This window comes from Mobula birostris, chromosome 7 (assembly GCF_030028105.1).
Source record: "Mobula birostris isolate sMobBir1 chromosome 7, sMobBir1.hap1, whole genome shotgun sequence".
NCBI classification, from domain to species: Eukaryota; Metazoa; Chordata; class Chondrichthyes; order Myliobatiformes; family Myliobatidae; genus Mobula; species Mobula birostris.
Window position 1 is genome coordinate 71,629,235 of NC_092376.1, and position 26,352 is coordinate 71,655,586.

A 26,352-nucleotide genomic window follows, 5' to 3' on the forward strand; every position below is an offset into this window, starting at 1 on the left:
TCCTGTTGTTTGCGTTTTTAAAATTATGCGGATGATCAATTTTGAAGACTCTTGATCTTATAGCTCAGTAAGGTGGTCTAATTGAGTTATTGATATTATGTGTCTAGAAAATGGAGTTAAAACTTTTAGACTTCCAGACTGAATTGCAATCACGAGATGATCTACTGCAAGTAAACCACCTGGAACAGAAACAACTACGGAAGGAGCTAGCCAGAGTCAGACAGTCTGTAATGCAAAAAGATGATGTCCCTAGGTGAGTTTGCAGAAGTTGACAAATAGCTACAGTGCATATTCTACAGACCGATTTCAAAATTACACTTGTATGCAAGTTGTTTAGATTATATACTGTGAAAAAACTGGAACATATTTTCAAAAGTAAAGCAAAACTTTGCTCTGCTATATCATCAACTCTACAAAAGATTGTCACTGATTCCTGATAGATATTCTTTCCACCTAATCAGTGAAATATAAAGAAAGAGGCAGTGCTTTGGCTGGTAAGTTCTAACCAGTGTTAAGATTGCTTCTCATGATTTTTGCATGCAACCCACCTTTGACCTTCAGTGAAGCTTACCATGGACCATGTAAAGAATGACAATGGCAGTCAAAAGCCAAAGAACATTCAGACCAAAATTTTATTTGCTGTGCATACAGTACTACTGTGCAAATATCTTAGCACATGTAAATAAAAATTCCGTAAAGCGAAGATTTTTTAAAAATAATGAATTGAAAGGTTTCTAAGTATCAAAAATGACTATAAAGGGCATCAGACAGTATAAAACAGAATCAAATCAATATTTGGTGTGACCACCAAATCAATATTTGGTGTGACCACCTTTAAAAGTACATTAGTTCTGTTAGGTGCTCTGTCATGCAGTTTTATGAGAAAATGAGCTGGCAGGTTGTTCCAAGCATCTTGGCAAACTTGCTACAGTTCTTGTGCAGACTTTGGCTGTTTCACTTGCTTCTGTCTCTCCCGCTAATCCCAGACAGTCTTGATGAGATTGAGATTAGGGCTCTGTGGAGGCCATATCATCCAAAACCATATAAAAAATCTAGCATGCCTAAGACTTTTGCACAGTACTGTATTTGCCATTCTATGCATATTTTCATTATTCTTATCAGATAGACCATTGGCTTTATCCATGGAGAAACACTTCTGTCAAGTTAATTTCTTCTTAGCGATCTTCTACATTATTTAAGAAATAATTTTATATTATGTTTTGCGCTCACTGTGTTGTCTGTATTTGTTTGTTACTTTTCATTTTATTTAGAACGTATAGTGTGAATCACTATTTCCCAGCTGAGTGTTCCCTCTATTAAAAAGGTGGGTACTATTTGAGTTTTTGCCTATGGAATGGAAGTTGCCCTCAGCCTCTTTGCTGGGTGAGTAGATCTCCCTTCAGCTTCAGGCACCATTAATACACCTGTACAACACAGAATGTAGACCAGGGCAGCACAGGAACAGACACTTGGGACCACAATGTTGTGCTGAACCAATTAATTTAGTATTCAAATGTCTAAATAAACTCTTCCACCTGCACAATGTCCATGTCTTTCTATGCCTATCTAAGTGCCCCATAAAAGTCTCTTATAAGTGTCTCTACCACCACCCCAGGCAGCACATTCCAGGCATCCACCACTCTCTGTCAATGCCTCTTCACTCTTCACTCAACTTCTGGAACTCTGTGTGAAGAAGTATATCAATACGCTCAGCACTGATCTCTCTGTCCGCCACGTCCCTCTCCCACATTCTCTACATCCAAGCAAATATTCCCCCCTTATCCTTGAGTGTTTCTACCCCCTCCCTAGTTTCCTCTTACTCTTGATGTATGTATAGAATGTCTTGGAATTCTCTTTAATCCTACTTGCCAAGGACTTTTCATGGTCCCTGTTGCTTTCCTAATTCCCACCTTGAGTTCTTTTCTGGCTTCTTTATAATCCCCATGGGCTTTGTTTGATTCCAGCTTGCTAAGCTTTACATACTTCACCTTTTTCTTCTTGACTAAGTTCACCAACTCTCTCAACATCCAAGGTTCCCTTGTCATCCTTGTCCTTCCTTCTGACTGGAACATACAGTACCTGTCCTGTACTCTGTTCAGTCAGTCTTTAAACACCTTCCTCATGTCAGACGTAGACTTGCCCAAAAACAGCTTTTCCAAATTAACTGACCCTAGTTCCTGTCTAATATACTCTTGTAAGTTGCCCTGCTCCAATATAATACTCTCCCCCCAGGTCCATATTTATCTTTCTCTGTAGCTATCTTAAAACTTAAGGATTTGTGGTCACGGTTCCCTAAATGTTCACCCACTGAAAGGTTGGCCATCTGGCCAGGTTCAATATCCCAAACCAGGGCCAGTACAGCCCCTCTAGGCTGAAAAATGGCAGGGGAAACTTAATGCGGATACAGTTGAAGTCAGAAGTTTACATACACCTTAGCCAAATACATTTAAACTCAGTTTTTCACAATTCCTGACATTTAATCCTAGAAAACATTCCCTGTCTTAGGTCAGTTAGGATCACTACTTTATTTTAAGAATGTGAAATGTCAGAATAATAGTAGAGAGAATGATTTATTTCAGCTTTTATTTCTTTCATCACTTTCCCAGTGGGTCAGAAGTTTATCTACACTTTGTTAGTATTTGGTAGCATTGCCTTTAAATTGTTTAACTTGGGTCAAACGTTTTGGATAGCCTTCCACAAGCTTCTCACAGTAAGTTGCTGGAATTTTGTTCCATTCCTCCAGACAGAACTGGTGTAACTGAGTCAGGTTTGTAGGCCTCCTTGCTCGCACACGCTTTTTCAGTTCTGCCCACAAATTTTCTATCAGATTGAGGTTAGAAAATGATGTCAGGTCTGGTTCATCCTTGGGAGCAATTTCCAAACACCTGAAGGTACCACGTTCATCTGGACAAACAACAGTACGCAAGTATAAACACCATGAGACCACGCAGCCATCATACCGTTCAGGAAGGAGACACATTCTGTCTCCTAGAGATGAATGTACTTTGGCGCAAAAAGTGCAAATCAATTCCAGAACAACAGCAAAGGACCTTGTGAAGATGCTGGAGGAAACAGGTAGACAAGTATCTATATCCACAGTAAAACCAGTCCTATGTCGACATAACCTGAAAGGCTGCTCAGCAAGGAAGAAGCCACTGCCCCAAAACCCCCATAAAAAAGCCAGACTATAGTTTGCAAGTGCACATGGGGACAAAGATCTTACTTTTTGGAGAAATGTCCTCTGGTCTTATGAAACAAAAATTGAACTGTTGGCCATAATGACCACCATTATGTTTGGAGGAAAAAGGGTGAGGCTTGCAAGCCAAAGAACACCATCCCAACCGTGAAGCATGGGCGTGGCAGCATCATGTTGTGGGGGTGCTTTGCTGCAGGAGGGACTGGTGCACTTCACAAAATAGATGGCATCATGAGGAAGGAAAATTATGTGGATATATTGAAGCAACGTCTCAAGACATCAGCCAAGAAGTTAAAGCTCGGTCGCAAATGGGTCTTCCAAATGGACAGTGACCCCAAGCATACCTCCAAAGTTGTGGAAAAATTGCTTAAGGGCAACAAAGTCAAGGTATTGGAGTGGCCATCACAAAACCCTGACCTTAATCCGATAGAAAATTTGTGGGCAGAGCTGAAAAAGCGTGTGTGAGCAAGGAGGCCTACAAACCTGACTCAGTTACACCAGTTCTGTCTGGAGGAATGGAACAAAAATCCAGCAACTTACTGTGAGAAGCTTGTGGAAGGCTATCCAAAACGTTTGACCCAGGTTAAACAATTTAAAGGCAATGCTACCAAATACTAACAAAGTGTATGTAAACTTCTGACCCACTGGGAAAGCGATGAAAGAAATAAAAGCTGAAATAAGTCATCATTCCTTATTGTTCTATAACATTGCTTCTCACTGAACAGATCCAACTATTACATATTTAAAGTAATGGGTGGTTGTGCGATTCCAAAGGTGCTCTTGTATCCTGCAGTGTTGTTTATGGCCATGACTTTAAGTAATAAATGCCGTCCTACTTTTTTTGGCATTTAATTGGTGATTTAACTCTCACAGGGCCTTATTAACGGTATTATAGGCAAGGTACTTGATGTCAATTTAATAGTTCTATAACTAAACACGTTATTAGATTATTGAAGTAGAATAGAAGTAGGATGATTAGCAAATTTTAATTTAGCTTGCTGGGCTTAAAAGGATAGAGTGGGGACTCCAAATGCATCTGTGTATAAGATAAGAAATACTTGGAGATATTAATAATTTTTTGGATAATTTGAGATGAGCTTTAGACCAAGAAAGGAAGAAGATTTCAGAGCAAAGTTTATAGGGCCATTCCTGTTAATCTGAAATTACTGTTGCTTAACAACTTCAAATGAAAGAATATAAATTAAGTATAATTTTATTGAAACGAGAAGTCTAATCTAGACCTATTTAAAGTGGTAAATGACATAGTTAGTGGATCTGCTGCCTCACAATGCCAGATCCAGATTCCATCCTAACCGTGGTGTTGATTACATAGGTTTTCTCTGGGTGTTCTCGTTTCCTCCAACATCTCAAATATTTTTGTACAGTTTGGGAGTTAAATTGGCCACTGTAAATTACCCTGGGTGTGTAGGTGAGTGGTGGAATCTGAGGTAGATTGATGAGAATATGGGGAAAATAAAAACATGGGACCAATGTAGGACCCACATAAGTGAATTGTAATGGTTGCATATTATCAGCCAGACTTGGTGAGCCAATGGGCAGGTTTCTGTGCTATGCGTCTACGTCACAAGTTGAAACCGGCCCTCACGACACATTACTGATACATACATGGGAGCAGTTTGCAGGTGTTCAAACCAGAAAAAAAATCAATGCTGAATAATTATCTGGGCATTATTAAATATTTTCTGCTTGGAATCCATTGAGTTGGCACCAAGAACAGGAGAAATGGTCAATGTGTGGATTTCCAGTGGAACAAATTGTGAAAATCCTAACAACTAGTATTTATTTTGCAGCTACCAACTGTGACAATATGACTGAGATTTCTGGGAAATGAGAAATACCTTTCAGAATTAAGAATATGTTCCTTTTAAAAATATGAACTATTTTTGCATTACAGTATTAAAAAGGGATTTTAATATTCTTCCTGCAGTCCGTTTGAGTATATGCAGGCTCTTCTAGATACAGGAACAACTTATTAGCTAAATGATTCTGCATGTTTTGCCAATTATCATTTCTGTACAGTTGTACCCATGGTTTCCTTTGCTTTTCTATTTTACTAGAAGATGGCAAAAGTTTCTATACTTCAATGATTGTTGATACTTATTTCCATCTGTTATGATTAAATAGCTACCACTTGTTAAATATTCTTTATGGCACATAGCATAAGTGGTCCTTCTTCGAGTTGGCCCCTATAACGCATTGTTCAACTGCCTAAGTGACACCAGGATCAAACTTTTGTTTGACCCTGTTTTCATCCAATAATTATAAATGTCAATGAGGAACAAAGTCTTCCTTCTCCTGCAGAGTGATATAAACATCTTTTGTAGTGCCACTACTCACAGCCCAGGTGAAGTCAAATGTGAGTTACATTTAAGGATAAATGTTATGTTTTGTAACTCCAAAACATAAAAAACTAATTGAAAGGAAAACAAGGGACCGAGAGATGTGAGACTGGAGAAAAAATAACTCCTGTGGGAATAGAAGATTTGTGGGCAGAACTGAAAAAGCATATGTGAGCAAGGAGGCCTACAAACCTGACTCAGTTACACCAGTTCTGTCTGGAGGAATGGAACAAAATTTCAGCAACTTACTGTGAGAAGCTTGTGGAAGGCTATCCAAAATGTTTGACCCAAGTTAAACAATTTAAAGGCAATGCTACCAAATACGAACAAAGTGTATGTAAACTTCTGACCCACTGGGAAAGTAATGAAAGAAATAAAAGCTGAAATAGATCATTCTCTCTACTATTATTCCGACATTTCACATTCTTAAAATAAACTAGTGATCCTAACTGACCTAAGACAGGGAATGTTTTCTAGGATTAAGTGTCAGGAATTGTGAAAAACTGAGTTTAAATGTATTTGGTTAAGGTGTATGTAAACTTCTACCTGTTATGCCACTTTCAAGTGTACGGGGTCTTTCTTTTTTGTTAAATTTAAAATGGCTTCTTTGTTATGTTAGATGCTGAGAAAGTCTCTAGCTAGACATCTGCTTGGGTTAATACAGAGAGCAGGGTGCTATTAGCCAATGGGTGTTCATGTGTCGTTTTTTTTGGATGATAATGCTGTCTCATATGACTGGGGACGGGGTTTTTGATGGGGAGTCGGAGGAGAGACGGGGATTCGGAGGAGAGATAGGGAGTCGGAGGAGAGACGGGGAATCGGAGGAGAGACGGAGAGGACAGCAGACGTGTGGAAAGGCTCCGGTCGATCACTTCGGGTGGTCCCGAGCCGTGAGTCGACAGGATCCGGGTGGTCGTCAGGAATTGATTGAGCTCCAACGGTTGTGCACGAAGAACTTGGACTTTGATAAGCGTTGGCGCTTTTGTTTCATTACTTCCTTTTCTGTATCGAATTTATATTAATGTCATAGAATTAGTAATATCTATAAAGTGTACTTGTTAAAATTTACTGGGTGTGCTGGCTGATGATTGATGTTTGGGATTGATTCGGGCAGCAACTGACCCCGTGTGAAGCGTTGAGGCAGGCGCTGGGCGGGATTTCCCCTAGACATATACGAGCCAATATAACTGTACGTTACAAGCGGGGGCCCATCCAGGATCTGGATTTTCAGTAAAGCTGTATAGTCGTCGCGTTAAGTGTTGTGAAGATGGATCGAGATAAGATTGTAAGTTGGTGTGAATTGGAGGAGGTACCGGTGAATCATGCGTGTGTGGTAAGCGGGGTCGATTTTCACATTTCGGCAGATGTTCTAGTGCAAGGGTTGAGTTTGATTAAAGGTATCGGGCAGGTAGAACTTATAGCTAGAAGGTGTGGGAAAGAACTGGAGTCCAGTTGGATGTTGGTTCGGACGAGTGCCGACGTCATGACATTGGAACTACCAGCGACAGTCCACGTCCGGGGGAGGTGGGGCCGTGGGGTCTCCACACCCTCCCGGAGGATGAAAGTGAGGAGGTGCTGGAGGAGGAGCTAGATGAGGCCCCAGGGGAGGTGCCAGTAGCCAGGGGTGGATGCGTGGCGTGGGAAGGCTTGGCCAGGCCCCGTCCCCCAGTTAGGGATGAGACCTCCGAGTTAGTGGCTGCCATTACCTCCCTGGTGAGAAGGTTTGAGGGGCCCCGACTGAAGCTGAGAATTTTCTCAGGAGCCAGGCCCACCCCGGAAGGGGAGGACGAATATGAGGCCTGGATTGAGGATATGTCCCAGGTGTGGCCAGTTTCAGATGAGGAAAAGAGACAGCGATTGGTGGAAAGCTTAAGGGGCAGGGCGGCCCGTGTAGTCCGCGAGTTGAGAGCGGAACACCCTTCGGCTTCCCTGTCGGAGTGTTTGGATGCTTTGGAGGAAGTGTGTGGACTGTCAGGAGATCCCTGGCAACATTTAGCGGAGTTTCAACAAATGGGGCAGGGAAGTGGGGAAAAGCTCTCAGAATATATTTTCCGGCTGGAAGGGAAGCTTACTGGGCTGCGGCGCCGAGGGGTAGTGAAGGCGGACGAAGTGGCGAAGTTGAGGATGAGCCAGGTACATAGCGGTTCCCGGGAGGATGACAAGGTGGCTTGGAATATGCGGCAGTCATATAAGAGGAGCCCCCCTCCATCATTCGAGCAGCTGATTGGAGAGGTGCGGGAGGAGGAGAGTGCTTCGGGCCGAACGTGGGGCTCGGACCCCCGGGGACGGTCTTCAGTGATTCAGGAGGTGGTAGCTGGGGTGAGATCAGAGAAATCCAAGGGGTCCCAGGGAGCGTGTACCGGGAGGAGAGAGGCGGCGGGTAGCGTGTGCTAAAACTGTGGGAGAGAGAGGCATTTCCGGTGGGAATGTGAGTGGCCGGGGGCGTGCTACAGCTGTGGGGAAGCGGGCCACTTGCGGAGGGATTGTGAGAGGCGAGATGCTCCGAGGAGGGAGGACCCCCGGGCCACTAAGAAGGGAGAGGTGTCAGGCAACTTAGGAGAGGCTCAGTGAGGGAACGGACTGGAGTCTCAGGAGGAACACGTTCCCAGAAAGCAGCCATCGGACCCACAAAAGTACAAGCCCTTATTCCAGATGGACTGGTGGGACCCCGTTCCAGCGTGTCCCTACAGATGGAGGGAATCTTTGCAAAAACCATCCTTGACACTGGATCGCAGGTTACCTTACTGTACCGGTCGTTCTACAACAAATATCTGAAGCATTTGCCAGTAACCCCGTTCAATGCACTGGAGATTTGGGGCATAAGTGACGGTGATTACCTGTACGATGGGTACCTGTCAGTGAGATTGGAATTCTCGGAGGGCGATGTGGAAGTGTCGGAAGCCCTTGAGACGTTGGTGTTAGTTTGTCCGGACCCGGTGGAAACCGGTGGCGCTGCCCTTCTGGTTGGGACTAACTCCCTTCTGGCACGACGGCTCTTGGGAGCCTGTAAGAAGGCGGCGGGGGAGAACTTTCTGGAGACCCTCTCAGTACACCCCATGTTCCGAGCGGTGTACGAAGGAGTGAGTGACCCCCAGGGGCTGGATCCTGAGTGCAAACAAGGGACGGTGTGGTGCACTCAGGCGAGGCCTAAAGTGATACGGCCAGGGGAGGCGGCATTAGTGATGGGGACCCCCAGATTCCCCGGAGTACCGGCGGGCAAGGCCCTGCTAGTAGACGCCCCAGACGACCTGGAAGGGGAGTCCCGGTTCCTGGCTGGGGCGCTGGTGAGACATGAATTGCAGAGGCCCTCAGCCATACAGGCACGGCGGTTGGGGGTGATGGTAAGGAACATAATGAAGAGGGAGATCACCTTTAAGCGTGGGATGCCCCTCGCACACTTGTTCCCGGTGACGGTGATGTCCAGCGCCCCCGTGAAGCCCACTGGAGGAAAACTATTGGAGAACAGGGGGGGCTGATCGGGGAGGCCTTTAATTTTGAAGATTCCCCTGTACCGCCGGCGTATAAGAGCAGGCTGGTGGAGAAGATGCTGAAGTTAGGGGGTGTCTTTTCTCAGGGCGAGTTTGATGTGGGGTGTTCCAAGAGCACTCGGCACACCATTCGGGTAACAAATGACACCCCGTTTAGAGAAAGGCCGCGGCGGTTGGCCCCAGCAGATGTGGAAGATGTGCGGCAGTAGAAGGATGCAGGGATTATCGCGGAGTCCCGAAGCCCCTATGCGTCCCCCATAGTGGTGGCAAGGAAGAAAAATGGAAAGGTGCGCATGTGCATGGACTATAGGACCCTGAACCAGCGCATGGTTCCCGACCAGTATACGGTCCCGAGGGTGGAAGACGCATTGGCCTGTTTAAGTGGGGCGCAGTGATTTAGAGTATTGGATTTGCGGAGTGGATATTACCAGATTCCGATGAGTGAGACTGATAAGGAGAAGACAGCCTTTATCTGCCCCCTGGGGTTTTTCCAGTTTGAACGAATGCCCCAAGGCATATCGGGGGCCCCAGCCGCCTTCCAGCGGCTCATGGAGAGGACAGTGGGGATATGAACCTGCTGGAGGTATTGGTGTACCTGGATGACCTGATAGTGTTTGGATCTACGTTGGAGGAACATGAGGAGCGGCTGCTGAAGGTGCTGAGTCGGCTGAAGGAGGAAGGGTTAAAACTTTCCCTGGATAAATGTCAGTTTTGTAAAACGTCTGTCGGCTATGTCGGGCACATAATCTCGGGAAATGGAGTGGCCACTGATCCGGGTAAGATAGCCGCAGTAACCACCTGGCCGAGACCCCAGAAGGTGAGCGCCTTACGCTTGTTTTTGGGGTTTTGCGGATATTACCGGCGATTTGTGAAAGGATATGCGAAAATGAGTCACCCATTGAACCAGCTGCTGTGTGGTTATCCACCTGTGGGGTGGAAGAGGAAGGGAGACCAAGGGCCGGAGGTAGAAGGATACTTGAACCCAGGGGAGCCTTTTGGATTGAGGTGGGATGCTCAATGTGAGGAGGCATTCCAATCTCTAAAAAGGGCGCTGACTCAGGCCCCGGTGTTGGCTTTTGCTGATCCCTGGAAGCCGTATGTTCTACACACTGATGCCAGTCATGAGGATCTAGGGGCTGTCCTGTACCAGGAACAGGGCAACGGATTGAGGCCGGTGGCATTTGTCAGCCGGAGCTTGTCGCTATCTGAGAGAAACTATCCCACTCACAAGCTGGAGATCTTGGCGTTGAAATGGGCGGTGGTGGACAAGTTGAGTGACTATGAGCCCAGTTTGGGGTGAGAACTGACAACCCCCTCACTTATATCTTGACCTCGGCAAAGCTGGATGCTACTGGGCACTGGTGGTTAGCGGCCTTGTCTGCCTATGAGTTCAGCCTGAAGTACCGCCCGGGGAATCGGAACATCGATGCAGATGCTCTATCTCGTTGGGCGCATGACGAGTCAGGCACGGCGGAGGAGTGGAAGAGTGTCCCTGCCCCGGGAGTGAAGGCCATGTGTCAAGTTGGGAGCGACGGGGAAGTAGGAGCCTCAATGGGAACGGATCGGGCAGTGGATCAACTGGGGGCTGACGATAACGTGCTACCCACTGTTTACTGTAATTTGACTGCTCTGAGGAACAGGCAGCTGCTGGAGTTGAGCCCCCAGGAAGTGGGGTTGGCTCAGCGTGATGACCCGAGCATTGGCACTATCTGGTACGCGGTAAGACAGGGTGATATGGGGCAGGTGGAGAAGGTGAAGCATGCCTCCGTTCCCCTACTACTGAAGGAGTGGCCTCGGTTGAAGCTGAAGAACCGCGTCCTGTACTGGGTCACGTCACCTCTGGACCACCTCCAGCGCTGGCAGCTGGTCATGCCTGAGAAGTATCGGAAGACTGTGCTCCAGACACTACATGATGATTCCGGGCACTTAGGGGTAGGGGAGACCTATGGATTAGTCAAGGACCAGTTTTACTGGCCCCGGATGAGGGGGGAGGTGGAAGAATACTGTAAGACCTGTAGCCGTTGCGTCAGGAGGAAGACCTTGCCTGCGCAGGCGGCTCAGTTATCCCACTTGCAGAGTGCGGGACCCATGGACCTGGTGTGTATGGATTTCATTGAGCCAGACACCAGCAATACCGCAATGTCTTGGTCATCACGGATCATGACACTAGATATGCGCTGGCTTTTCCTACCAAGGATCAGAAAGCGACTACAGTGGCGAAGGTGTTATGGGAGAAGTACTTTGTTCATTATGGCCTTCCCCGGCGGATCCATAGTGATCAGGGACGAGACTTCAAGAGCAGGCTTATCCATGAATTACTGGGTATGCTTGGGGTTGAGAAATCCAGAATCACCCCCTATCATGTGCAGGGTGATCCTCAGCCCGGGAGGTTTAACCGGAACCGCTGGACATGCTCGGCACTTTGGAGATCGGACAGAAGAGTAAGTGGAGTCAGCACATTGGCCATTTGGTTCACTGTTACAATTGTACTCGCAATGACGCTACGGGGTACTTGCCCTATTATCTGATGTTCGGACGGGAAGCGAGGTTGCCCATTGATCTGTGTTTTGGGACTGAAGCGGGTGAAATACCTTCGAAGCCGTGTCTGAAGTACGTGTCTGATATGAGGAGAGAGTTGAAAAGGGCGTACGAGTTGGCTGAGGCGGCAGCCACCAAGCAGAATCAGCGGAATAAGAAGAGGTATGATCAGAAAGTAAAGTTGGTCCAGCGATTGCCGGGAGACCGAGTCCTTATCCGGAATTTAGGACTACCTGGTAAGTACAAGTTGGCGGACCGTTGGGCAGCCACCCCCTATGTGGTGGAGAATCAGATGCTGAATCTCCCTGTTTATCGGGTGAGACCCGAGGATGGGAAGGGGTCTGTCAGGGTACTCCATCGGAACCACCTGTTGCCTCTGGGTCAAGAGGTGAAGGTAGACCCAGAGCTCGAATGGCAGTTTATGGCTAGTATGAGGACTCTGCGAGGGCGCAGGGTGAGGGAAGAGCCCGCTGCGAAGGAGACGGGGCTGGTCCCCACCTCGAAAATGGATATGTCATCGGAAGACGATGATTCGGACGCGTGGTACCTGTTTCCGTTCGTTGATTCCCCGGTGCCAGGAGAAGAGGCTCCTGGCCCTTCTCTCACTGAGTTAGGGGAAACGAGGGAGGGTGTTGCAGAACCGCCTGTATTACAGCCGGGATTGGGGGAGGAGAGGGTGGAGCCAGAACCTGAGGCAGAGGGCTCACAGGTGCCGAGGGGTCCCCGTGAGGGTGGTGTCCCGTGTGAGGGTCCGACAGGTAGGCCCGGGGTGTCTGAACAGGGAGAGTCAGCAGAGGAAGTACAGAGGTCTCAGAGGAGTAGGCACCCCCAGGAGAGGTTGACTTATACAGCACCGGGAGAACAGGGTGTGATCTCTACAGCCCCGGAAAGTCATGTCACTGCTTTATGCACCCGGGTTGGGTTTTGTGTTTTACAAGGAGCACTGGTGAACCCCGTTAACATCATGAGGGCATGACTTTTATTTGGTGGGGGGAGAGTGTACGGGGTCTTTCTTTTTTGTTTGTTAGATTTAAAATGGCTTCTTTGTTATGTTATACTGGGGAATGCTTCTTTGTTATGTTAAATGCTGAGTAAGTCTCTAACTAGACATCTGCTTGGGTTAATACAGATAGCAGGGTGCTATTAGCCAATGGGTGTTCATGTATTGTTTTTTTCGGATGATAATGCTGTCTCATATGACTGGGGACGGGGTTTTTGGCGGGGAGTTAGAGGAGAGACGGGGAGGACAGCGGACGTGCGGACTGGCTCTGGTCGATCACTTCGGGTGGTCCCAAGCCGTGAGTCGACAGGATCCGGGTGGTCGTCAGGAATTGATTGAGCTCCAACGGTTGCGCACGAAGAACTTGGACTTTGATAAGCGTTGGCGCTTTTTTTTTTATTACTTCCTTTTCTGTATCGAATTTATATTAATGTCATAGAATTAGTAATTATAAAGTGTACTTGTTAAAATTTACTGGGTGTGCTGGTTGATGATTGATGTTTGTGATTGATTCGGGCGGCAACTGACCCCGTGTGAAGCATTGAGGCAGATGCTGGGTGGGATTTCCCCTAGACATATACGAGCCAATATAACTGAACATTACACAAAGAACTATGGATCTATATTGCCAGGTCCCTTCATTCTTTGACACGGCTAAGATCTCACCAGTCACTATTCAAGTCTTACCCTGTTTTGTCCTCTGATAGTACAACACCTCACACTTACAGTTGAAGTCAGAAGTTCACTTCCTAGTTTCAACGGTTTGTTCAGAGTTCTTAGTTGGATATGTGCAGGCCTCAGTTCAGTATCTTCGAAATTCCATTGAAGTTCCATTGAAACTAGGAATTGCATCCAGTGAGGTTAACTGCCTTCTGAAGTCTCCCTACACTAACTGAGTATATATTTGAATAGTGTTGAAATAGAAAATGTGGGAGTTTGTAGATGAAGTTTTGTATGTGAGTGGCAGACACTTGTACTGGAAAACAATGTTGGATAACATATCACTTGCTGTTTGTATGATGTTGGAAAGGTGACTAGTGCATTATAATTGATCCTGTCCTGTTCAATATCACTTATAAAGTGTGTTGTGATTCTCTCCCTTGGCAATATTATCTGCAGTTCTACACACTGCACCATTCCTATTAAGCCACAATAGAGTTCATGGAAGCTAGCAGCTATTATCCATGTGCATTTATCCTACAAAGCTGAGCATTTCTCTTTTCCATAGACAGGAAATGTATCATTGAAATCAGTTCAATCTCTGCATAATTCAAAGATTTTTTTTTCTGAAATTAGTAATTTTTAACATTGAAATTATATAAAAATGGTCCTCATTTATTTCATTTGAATTGATTGATTTGAGTCAGCAGTCAATATATAAGCACAAAAAGTTCAAATTAAGTTTAAAGGAAGATCAAAACAGAACTAAATTTGGAAGCACTTAGTAGATGAAGCACCATTGTGAGGTCAGTATGAGTTCACATTTTGGGTTGGGACTTGTAACCAAACAAAAGGTCAAAATTCAGTAGGTTCTATTTTCATACATACAGTTTGGCTAGCAACTGCTCAAATAGCACAGAGTTGCTTGTGCACCGATTTTAGATCCAACACTCTTTAATAAATTAATGTTAAACTAAAATGTGCAAAAAATAATTCAGATATTAGTAGTGCTCAGAACAGCAAAAAAATATATGTTTGTATAAGCAGATTCAAAACCTTTTTCACTTATCAAGATCTTAAAGGAAGGGGCCATGCAAAGGTCTAACAGTCAAATAAGAATTTCATAGTTTCTGCGCCCACAATTGTTCGAAGTTCCTCATATAATCCTTGTATATAATTTGTTCTCTACAAGCCCACTCATTAAGCCTGCTTTAGAATCCAGTCCAACAACCTTGAGAGTCAAGATTTACAGAGGCCCAGGTTTTGAAACTTGTTGATTAGCACTGAGGGGATGATGGTGTTCAATAGTGAGCTATGAACAGCAGCCTGCTATGGGTATTGCTGTTGTCCAGATGGTCCAAGGCTTAGTGGAGAGCCAGTGAGATTTCATCCACTGTATACTGTTGTGCCAGTAGGCAAATTGCAGTGGGTCAAGGTCCTTGCACTTCATCACAGTAGATATGATTGCTACTGGCCAATAGTCATTGAGGCAGCTCATCCTGGTTTACATGGGCACCAGTACGATTGAAGTCCTTTTGAAGCAGATGGGACCTCCAACTGCAGCAGTGAGTGATTGAAAGTGCCATCAACATGCCAGCCAATTGGTCAGCATGGATTTTTAGTACCCTTCCAGCTATACCATCGGGACTGACACCTTGTGGGGGTTTATTTTCTAAAATGATGCTCTTGAATGATGTCTGCCTCCATGATAGAGATCACAGGGTTACCAGATGCTGTGCAGATTTGTTGGTAATGGGATGACCTGACTATCAGTGATCTGTATTACTTGTTAATTGAGTAGTAACATAATAAATATTGGGCTTCTTAATAATTTTATTAGAAGCACATATTTAAAAATGTAATTTTTAATCATTCAGAGAAAATTGGCTCCTTGTCTGCTGAACTGATTTGGGTAATAGCTGTTCAAATATAGGAAGATGCCTGTGCAAATAGATGAGAACTGGGAATCCTTATTGTAGCTGAGGAAATTTCAGTTTTCCTGTTGCTTTGTTGTTATGTTTACGTACAGTACACCTTTTGCAATAAACAGATTTCTGCATGGTTTAATAGAGCAGAATAGACACAATATCCATTTGATAATGTTATAATCATACATCATTTCCTGACTCCTCAGCTGAGAAAAAAACATATTAAAATACAATTAGGCAACAAATTGCAGTCTTGACAAGATTTTATCCAAACGACCTGTTGTATGCAAATCCAAAATCTATTTTTTTGGGATTGCAATTCGTTTAATTCTCACATGTGTCATTACTAATCTGAATTTTGTATAATGTATAATTTTACATTAGTCCATTAGGTATGGGTGTAAAGTATTGTAAATAATGAAATTATGTTATACTTTATAAATGAAAACATGCAATGCCATGATTTACAAAACTGAAGATCTTTTATTTACATTAGGATATTTCAGTAAATTTCATTTGAAATAACTGGAATGACGGGTGTGCTAAATGAGGAAAGTTTAAGTAGACGGGGACTAAACTATGGAGTTCAGAAGTATGAAAAGTGATCTCATTGAAATGATCAAATTTTTAAAGGGGCTTGGTAGTGTACGCACAGGGGAGTTAGTTCCCTTTGCTGGGCTGACAAAAGCCTGTGGTTACCTTTTCAAAGTGAATGACTAGCCATTATGGATGCAGATAAATTTGTTCATCTGCAGGGGATTGAATTGTTGGAATTCTTGACCCAAGATGTTTCGAAATACTCAGTGATGAATATATCTGGCAGGCATGTTCAAGACATCCCAATCTCTCACTGCTGCAGTCGAAAGTTCCCACCTGCTTCAAAAGGGCAACAATCATACCAGTGACTAAGAACAACAGGATGAGTTGCCTCAATGAATATTGCCCATTTGCACTCACATCTACTGTGAGGAAGTGCTTTTAGAAGTTGGTCATGGCCAGAACCAACTCCTGCCTAAGCAGGGACTTGGACCCACAGCAATTTACCTATTGCTGCAATAAGTCTACAGTGGATGCAATCTTACTGGTTCTCCACTCTGCCTTGCACTATCTAAACAACAGAAGTACCTGTGCAAGGCTGCTGTTTATCGATTACAGCTTAGTGTTCAATGCCATCATACCCTCAGTACCAATCAACAAGCTCCAAAACCTGGGCCTCTGTCCCTCCCTCTGCAACCGGATCCTCGACATCCTCATAAGTATGGATTGGAATTAACATCTCCTCCTCACTGACAATCAACACAGATACACTTCAAGGATGCATGCTTAGACCACTGCTCTACTCTCACTACACATGACCGAGTGACCTGACACAGCTCAAGCACCATCTATCAAATTGCCGATGATACAACTATTGTTGACAGAGTTTCAGATGGTGACAAGGAGTGAGATATATCAGCTGGTTGAGTCCATAACACCATAAGACATAGGAACAGAATTAGGCATTTGGCCCACTGAGTGTACTTCGCCATTCAATCATGGTGATCCCTTTCTTTTGAGTTGTGTCACAACAACAACATTGCACCCAATGTCAGTAAGACCAAAGAACTGATTGTGGACTTCAGGAAGTGGAAGTCAAGGGAACACACACCAGTCCTTATCGGGGGATCAGCAGTGGGAGGGGTGAGCAGTTTCAAGTTCTTGGGTGTCAACATCTCTGAGGATCTGTCCCAGTCCCAACATATTGATGTAATTACAAAGAGGGCATGACAGCAGCTATACTTCATTAGGAGCTTGAGGAGATTTAGTAGGTCACCAAAGATTCAAGCAAATTTCTACTGATGATTGTGGAGAGTATTCTAACTGGTTCAGTCACCATCTGGTATGGAGTGGCGACCACACAGGATCAGGAAGTTGTAAACTCAGCCAGCTCCATCAGGGACACTGGCCTCACCAGCATCGAGGACACCTTCAAAAGGCAATGCCTCAGAAAGGCAGCATCCATCATTAAGGACCCCCATCACCTAGAACATGTACTCTGCTCATTGCTACCATCAAGAAGGAAGTATTGGAGCCTTGAGACACGTACTCAATGCTTTAGGAACAGCTTCTTCCCCTCCACCATCAGATTTCCCAATGGACAATGAACCAATGTGCACTCTCTCTCTTTTTGCACTACTTATTTCATCTGTTTTTTAAAATATACATATATTTCTCATTGTAATTTATAGTTCCTTTTATTATTATTATGTATTGCACTCTACTGCTGCTGCAAATCAACAAATTTCATGACATAATGTATGTCAGTGTTAGTAAATCTGATTCTGATATCCAGGAAGCAGATTGACACTGTAGATGTTTAGACATGAATGGAGTCGGAGGTTATAACCAGTGGCTTGGTAGTGTATTGGACAGTGCAATGCTCTTACAGCACCAGCTCCCTGAGTTCAATTCTGCCACTGTCAGTAAGGAGTTTGTATCTTCTCCCCATGAATGTGCGGGTGTCCTCCCACATTTCAAAGACATACGGGTTAGTAAGTTAATTAATCGCAGGGGTGTGATTGGGTGGGCCAGAGGGGCAGGGCCTGTTACCGTGCTCGACGTGTAAATAATAAAAAAACATGAGGTTTGTTCAGGAAAATGGAATGGAGGTCAAAGATAAGCCATGATTTTATTGAATGGCAGAGTAGATGCAAGGGACAGAATGGCGGCTTTGCTACTTCTTATTATAGCATTTCTATTGTTCGTCTGAAATACAGGTAGTTGTAAGACAAGTTATGATTTCCTTAGAGATGTAGTGTTGGAAGACTTTGGACACCCAACAAAGTGCTATATGTTCCTGAAAACCACTTAGTGGCTTTCAAGGACACCATTCATCTGATATGACATTAAATCAAGATCCCATCTGCTCTCAGAGATTAGTAGGTTAGAACAGGTAGGACTGTATTGTTAAAGTGTAGGAGAATGGTGTTTAAAATTCTGATTTATTATTGTCCTTTACCAATATACTACAAAGGCAGACTCATCAAGATGCAATGAGGAAACCAGTTGCCATATTTTCCATAGTAGAGCAGTGATTTCCCCTCTAAACTACTGATGTGGCTTTAAAACATCCAGGGAATCCCCATGTTATGAGTGTTTTTTACATATACGCAAACATTTTTTCTTTGTAATTAATTGCATCTTCCTTATTTCCACAGGCCAGTTGAACTAGATAATCTTGAAAAGGAACTCAAGAGGACTTTGAAACAACTTGAGGCAAGCAGTAAGAATGAAACAGTGCTGCAGGCAGAGGTTATGAGATTAAAAGCCAAGTAGGTGAAGTGTTATGATAATGGCAATTCTAAATGAAATCAAAAGCAAAATAACTCATTAAAAAAGTTCTTCTTTTTAGCAGTGCCAAAATTACTTGCAGGAAGGCATTTCCATAGCAAGCAAATACATGGGACTTGGTTTGGTTCTTAAGCAAGTAACTGTTGTTATATTTGTGTTGATATATCTTTTGGTTAACATAAAAATGTTATACATGGATATCCAATCTGCCAATCGAGTTAATGGCCTCCTGAGATACCAAAATGAAAAACATGGTGACTCCTGCAACAGATCCACATCAGAGGATGATCTCACTTATTCTATAATTTTGAGGCTCAAAACATCAGCAATGCTGTCTAATGTCTTCCACTTTTGGAGCACGTGGCCAATTTACCCATGGCCTTTGTGGATTCTGTTGATGCCTGTTCAAGTGTGGTCAGCCCCATATGACAATGGAGCAGAATTAGGCCATTCAGCCCATCGAGTCTTCTCTGCCATTCCATCATGGCTGATCCCGGATCCCATTCAACCCCATACACTTGCCTTCTTGCCATATCCTTTGATGCCCTGACCGATCAGGAAACAATCAACTTCCGCCTTAACTATACCCATAGACATGGCATCCACCACCATCTGTGGTAGAGCATTCCACAGATTTAATGCTCTCTGGCTAAAAAAATCCTCCTTATCTCTGTTCTAAAGGGTCGCCCCTCAATTTTGAGGCTGTGCCCTCTAGTTCTGGATACCCCCACCACAGGAAACATCCTCTCCACATCCACCGTATCTAGTCCTTTCGACATTCAGTAGGTTTCAATGAGATCCCCCCGCATTCTTCTAAATTCCAATAAGTACAGGCCCTAAGCTGCCAAACGCTCCTCATATGTTAACCTCTTGATTCTCCAAATCATCCTGTAAACATCCTTTGGACTCTCTCCAATGACAATACATCCTTTCTGAGATATAGGGCCCAAAACTGTTGACAATACTCCAAGTGCAGCCTGACTAGTCTCTTATAAAGACTCAGCATTACCTCCTTGCTTTCATATTCTATTGCCCTTGAAATAAATGCCAACATTGCATTTGCCTTCTTTACCACAGACACAACCTGTAAATTAACCTTCTGGGAGTCTTACATGAGGATCCCTAAGTCCTTCTGCACCTCCGATGTTTGAACCTTCTCCCTATTTAGATAATAGTCCGCACTATTGTTCCTTTTACCAAAATACATTATTACACATTTCCCAACACTGTATTCAATTTGCCACTTCTTTGCCCATTCTTTTCCCATTTCTTCCTCAGCAGTACCTACCCCTCCACCTATCTTCATCTCATCCCCAAAATTTACCACAAAGCCATTAATTCCAAACCCAATTACCTCTTCTGTGGGATTACTGATGAGGGACTTGTTCTCTGCATTAGATGCTTTGCCCTGTTTGGGCAACCTGGATAATGGGTTTCTGTGGGTGGTATGATTATTGGCAGCTGTTTCCTGGAAAGCCCACGTAATTTTAAACGTGTGGTGGCTTGCCACGTCTTGTGAATTGAGAGACTAATGTTGTTCATGACTTCTTCCATCTTGTGGGGCATATTGAAATTTCTGCACATGACATGTATGGTGATACCATCTGAAGTCTGGAGCCCTTCAGCAGGTAGTCTTAAGGGTTTCTATCCTTGTCAGCTTGGGATCACTTAGCTGCATATCCATGATCTTTCTGTGACAATTGGGAACAAGAATACAAAGCAGCAATTTGCAGCAGTGTTGATAAAAGTCAGTGTGCGGTGAAGCCTGTTTTGGCCATTCATCCTAACAATGCTTTAATGAGCTTCCAGATCAGGTTCATTCTTGTCTGTGCCTTTTTTAATTGATCAAGTTTACTGGAGGTAAGTTTGTCAAACACGTCTCCTCTCGGAGGCAGAAGATGCCTGGTTGAGAATTGCAAAGGTTCACTACCGGTGGTTCTGGTCGCATCAACCATGGGAAATTCCTTTTCTGGATCTACTCTTTCGAACTCCTTGAAAATTCCATATGTTTCAGTGAGATCATCCCTCAGTCCGGCGTCACAAAGGTGCCTGTGAATTTTCTGTGAGTACCCTCACCTTTCCTTCCTGATGGTACGTGACAACACAGTGCTCACTGACCTTAGGGTCGTCCTATACTGTACCCGATCTGAAGGCAGTGTCCTGATCCCTAAGCAATGCATGCACTTCTGCAGTCAACCATGGCTTCTGGTTTGCCCTGACAGTGTAGAGCTTAATCACAGTATTGTCCTCTATGCGTTTTCCTACGTAGCTGTCTACTGATCCCACATGCTCATCAATGGTGATGTGGTGATCGTAAGTAGCTGCCTCTGTGAATATGCTTCAGTCTGTGCTTTTGAAACAGTCCTGCGGCAATGAGGTAGCACCTTCTGGCCGGGTCCTGATCTCCCTGTGAACTGGTTTGACCCAGTTAACCAGGACTTAGCAAAATGGATTTGTGGTCTGCGTATCCGGGTTGAGGGTGGAAAGCAAGCTTGTGGGCTCCCCGAACATTAGTATAAACCAGGTCTAATGCCTTCTCTCCTCTGGTTGACAAGCTGGCATGCCAGTAGAACTTTGGCAGGACTGTTTTTAAGTTAGCAGGACTGAAGTCACCAGTAACAATGAAGAAACCATCAGGATGAGTGGCAGATGGCCTGCAGTGCATTAATGGCACTAGCATGGGGGAGACGTAAACAGCAACAATCACCATAGCAGCGAACTCCCTCAGTAAGCAGAAGGCCCTGCACTTCACCATTAAAAACTCTATCTGCGGTGAACAGTGGGCCGTTTCTACCAAGGCATTCACACGCCAGTTCTTACTGATGCAGACACACGGACCTCCCCTGCGGGTCTTACCTGAAAGGAGTTTAGACCTTCTAGCTGAATGGCCGAGTCTGGAGTGGCGTCCTGAAGCCAGGTTTCTGTCAAGATGAGTGTGCAGCAGTCCCTCATCTCCCACTGGTCCAAACACAGGTGCAGGCAATCCACTTTATTTTCTAAAAATCCGACATTAGCGAGAAGAATTGTGGGAAGCATTGACCTGTATGGATCCACATTAAGTCATGTTCAAATGCTGACGCGTTTGCCATGCTTTCTGTGTCCCCTGCAACAGGGGAGAGTTTCCTACAATATATACAGTATACCACTTCCCTCCCAGATGGGTTCAGTAGTCAAGATGATAATGATCAGCTGACTCAGAGCAGCAATTGCTGTCATCCATTAATTGTTAAAGCATAAGCCTGTTTGTGAGAATGTTGCCCCACAGCCGGTCTTACCACCCAGGACTCTTGAAATGAAAGCATAAAGACTGACACAGATCTGCATGAATTGCTGCCGGTGGCCACAAGTGTTGAGGAGTTAACTAGTACCTGGTGGGCAGCGTGTGAATGCAGAGTTTGACTCAACAACCATTTGGGATTCCAGTAATGCAGGCTCTTGGTAAAGAATTGCTTTGTCAGGTGGTTATATGTAACAAATTGATTGATGAACTTGATATACTTCTTGATAAACTTGAAAAACTTCTTCACACAGAGAGTGGTGAATCTGTGGAATTCTCTGCCACAGGAAACAGTTGAGGCCAGTTCATTGGCTGTATTTAAGCGGGAGTTAGATATGGCCCTTGCGGCTAAAGCGATCAGGGGGTATGGAGGGAAGGCTGGTACAGGGTTCTGAGTTGGATGATCAGCCATGATCATACTGAATGGCGGTGCAGGCTCGAAGGGCTGAATGGCCTACTCCTGCACCTATTTTCTATGTTTCTATGTTTCTATAACTTGAAACAGTTTGTGAGAAACCAGATGTGTAATAAAAATAGATCCATGTTAATTCTAGATAAACTTCTTTGCTCACTCCTTATGAGAAAACTTTTGTCAAGGGAGAGTCTTAACCTAATTATTCTGATAGCAAACTATTGGATCAGATTTACTACCATGCCATGCCTGCCAAAATTACTTGCTCTAACTTTCGGAACTACAGAGACCAGTCATATAATTTCTTCATATAAACAATGGTTTTAAGGAATTATATTTCTGTTGAGTTTCAGGGGTAGTTGTATTTTGTAATTTAGTGGATATGTTGATGCCATCTTTTTTGTATGGTGCATAAGTAATAATTCATATCAACAATTAATTTTTGCAGTGCTGTTGGTTAATTAGTGAAAAGGCTGTATTTTTCCTGTAACAAAACAGTCTCAGTTAATGTACAGTAGATCCAACCTTTCACAGTTCTGCTGTCAGCAATTCAATTAAAATTTTCCATTATTTGATCCTTTAGTTGAGGAACAGGAGATAAGTCTAAAATGTTTGGCTCCTAACAAGAAATTACAGAAAAGTTTCAAATTATCAACAAATATACATTCTGGTGAGTAACAGAAAATACACAAGACAGAGAATTCAAACATGCCAGCTCAGGAGGTAGACATTATATCACATTAAAAAAAATGTTATGATGTCACCACAAGTTGGAGGATGTTTAAGAAGTAGGATTGAATAACTAAAAATATTGCTTGAAGGAGAAGATAAATTAGAAGGAAAATTATGAAATTAGAGCCTTTACAACCACATTAAAAGGGATTAACAAAAATGAATATGAGTTCCAAGATGTGAAAATTATAATTGAATTATAGTTCGGACAAAGAAAAGTTGAAGTTTTACATCTTTACTGCAGAAGACTCAGTGAATGTGGCAGAAATGGAGGGAAGCTAAGGTTCTAATTACAGTGAGAAATATATAGTAATAATTATCACCAAGAAGAAATTGCTGGATAAGGACTAGATACTCTGCATTCCAGGGCTCTGACGGTGATACTTGCACAGATAGAGGGGCTCTGATGGTGGTAATTGCAGAGAGAGAAGGGCTCTGACAGTGGTAATTGCACAGATAGAAGATGCATTATAGATGATCTTCCAAAGTTCCACTGATTGTGAAATATCTCCAGAGACTGGAAGACGTAACTGTAGCATTGTCAATTACGAAATCAGGGAGAGAGATAAAATTTTGGATTCATCTTTCAGAATATGGTAATAGCACATTTTAAAAATCATATCATGATTGGGTAGATCTTTTATGAGAGGAAAATCTTGCTAATGACTCCAGTAGAGTTTCTTGAGCAACCACTGGACTTTTTTTTTCAATAGCAGTTTATACGGTGTTCTAGAAAAGCTTAAAATGTCAAAGGCAATATTGGTGTGAATAGAGGAAAGGTTAACGATAAAAAAAAACACAAATAATAATAAGTTGGTTGATTTTAGGTTGGTTGACTCTCACTGAAAGAATGCCAAAGGGTTCATCCTGGGCCATCAAATGACAAATTAGAATATTGGTGTTTGGATTCAAACAAGTTCCCAACACAGTTAATTGCTGGATGATGGATGGTAGAAAGATGGAGGCAAACAGGGTTTGCTAAATGACTGCAGATAACTTGGATAAAGATTGGCACAAAATTTTGAAATGTCATAATCCTCAGTTAATTCAAGTACCAATAGGTGATTGCATTTGTAGTTCCAAGGAAAGGGAACTAAGAGGAATGTAAAAAAAAAACAGGGAGTTATATTCTGATTGAAGGGTGGTTTTGTCTTTCAATCATCCTGTCAAGAAAACCTTATCAATAACTAGTCTGCTTGATATTACTATCTAAATCTCATTCAAAAGCTGAATCAAGCTCATAAATAACTAGTTAATTATCATGAAGTTCATTGTGACCTCTGGCTACTTATGCTATTGTACAAAATACCGGTGTGAATGTGAATACACAGGTGGTCGTGTTGATCATTAGGGTAATGGAGATTCATACTTCTAAGTTCACAGAGTACAGTACCCAGAAATTTGAGATACGGAATAAAACTTACTCCTACAGAATTTTATGTGTGGGGAAAAAAGTACATAAAGAAACACAAAGTATTTTTTCAACTCATGTTTATTGGATAAGTGGCGTGGCTTCACCGTTTCTAGGAATGCATCCTCCCCGCACACCCTTCCCCCACCTCCCGTAACACAGGGCTGATGCGTGCTTCAAATTAAAATGCTACCAGAATCTGTAAAACTTACACTTACATTTGATTGAATTTTCCAAAGTACTTTTGCAGTTATATTCAATCACATTGTTTTCCTGTTACAACTTTTAAGATATCCTTTTTTTAAACTAATTCTTCTTCGACTTCATCTGGAACTCCCCAAATATTTATAAATTTACTTCCATCATTAATGGATTGAGCTATGAATTAAGTCCTTGACACAAAAGGTATTATTCATCGGTGAACTTTTCTTATTAATGTTATGTATTCCACACGTCATGTTGGCAACGTGGTTGTATTTTTTTACGATACAGGCCCAATGCTGGCCTTTATTACCATCGCAATGCCACATTGAACGATATAGTTCTTCCCGACCTTGGAGATCATGCACTGACTGATCCAAAAGATAGCCTGAAAGTTTTTGACAAACCTTACAAATTTTTGTAATCAACTGAAAAAATAATTGTAATAATTAATACAATTATTTCTTTAAAATTTGAAGTCACGTTTTTATTATTAAGAAAATTTATCTAAAGTTATCAAATAAGTTCATCGGCTGCATTTACATGGATAGAAGCTAAGTTTCTCTTACAGTAGTGTTAAGCTCACATTCAAGAAGAAATGTTTAGGTTAGGATCAAAATCTTTCTAATTTCCATAAAAATAATACTATTTCTTAAGATCACGTGGAATTGAAAATGCGCATTATTTTGTTGTAGGCTTGACTTATCACAAACACATTGTAATCAGCAGAAGGATGAAGAGTTACAAAGATTGCAGAGTAAGCACGTGGACAGGAACAAGGAAAGCAATAAAGTATGTTAATAAACCTGTCTGCTGTAGTGTAAGTTAAGACTTCTTATGTGTTACATTAGTTTGGTTTGTGATATTACTCAGCCATGAAAATTTACAATTTGACTTTTTTTTAACTATGTTACTTTTCTATAAGTTGATCTACACCAGAAATCCAAACAGCAAAATTACCTTCAATGTCTACTGAACAGACCTCTTGACCTCACGATTTACCTCATTCATGGCTTATCGACTTCCTGTGCTACTTTTACTCTGTAATTTTAACACTATATTTTGCATTCTGTTATTGCTTTTCCCTCAATGTAATGATGTGTTGAAATGATTTGTATGTGACATGCATAACAAAGTTTTCACTGTACCTTGGTAAATGTGAGAATAATGAACCAATTTAATTTGGTTACTCTTTTTTTTTGCCCAAGTGCTGGTATGCCTTAATGATAAGGTTTCCAACAATCATGAGTTCAAAATGACTCCAAATTCAGAGATAGCAAAAAATTAATAGTTATGCGAACTCAATTTAGAGTGCTACTGATTGTTGTATTTAATGCAATACACACAAAATGCTGGAGGAACTCAACAGATCAGACTGTATCTATGGAAATGAATAAACAGTCGACGTTTCAGGCTGAGGCCCGTCTTCAGGACTGAAAAGGAAGTGTGAAGTTGCCAGAATAAAGTGGTCGGTGGAGGGGAAGGAGGCTTGCTGGAAGGTGATCGGTGAAGCCAGGTGGGTAGGAAAGGTAAAGGGCTGGAGGAGAAGGAACATGATAAGAGAGGAGAGAGGGCCTTTGGAGAAAGGGGAGGAGGAGGAACACGGGGAAGTGAAAGGCAGTTCAAAAGAGATAGGAAGCCAGAAGGAAGAATAAAAGAAAAGGGGAGGGACAAGGAAAAAATTACCCGAAGGAGAAATCAATATTCATGCCATCAGGTTGGAGGCTACCCAGATGGAATATAAGGTGTTGTTTCTCTACCCTGAGGAAGACCTCATCTTCGCACAAGGAGAAACTATGGACTGACATGTCTGAATGGG

At 43.2% G+C, this 26,352-nt stretch overlaps 1 protein-coding gene across 1 annotated transcript in view; it reads left to right on the forward strand.

The window, feature by feature from the left end:
• Positions 1-26,352, forward strand: part of LOC140200761 (deuterosome assembly protein 1-like) — a 99,473-nt gene that overhangs the window by 37,450 nt on the left and 35,671 nt on the right. The window contains exons 5-6 of the mRNA XM_072264361.1: positions 108-253; positions 25,229-25,325. Of these exons, the coding sequence (XP_072120462.1) occupies positions 108-253; positions 25,229-25,325 (243 nt within the window). The remainder of the gene's footprint in view (positions 1-107; positions 254-25,228; positions 25,326-26,352) is intronic.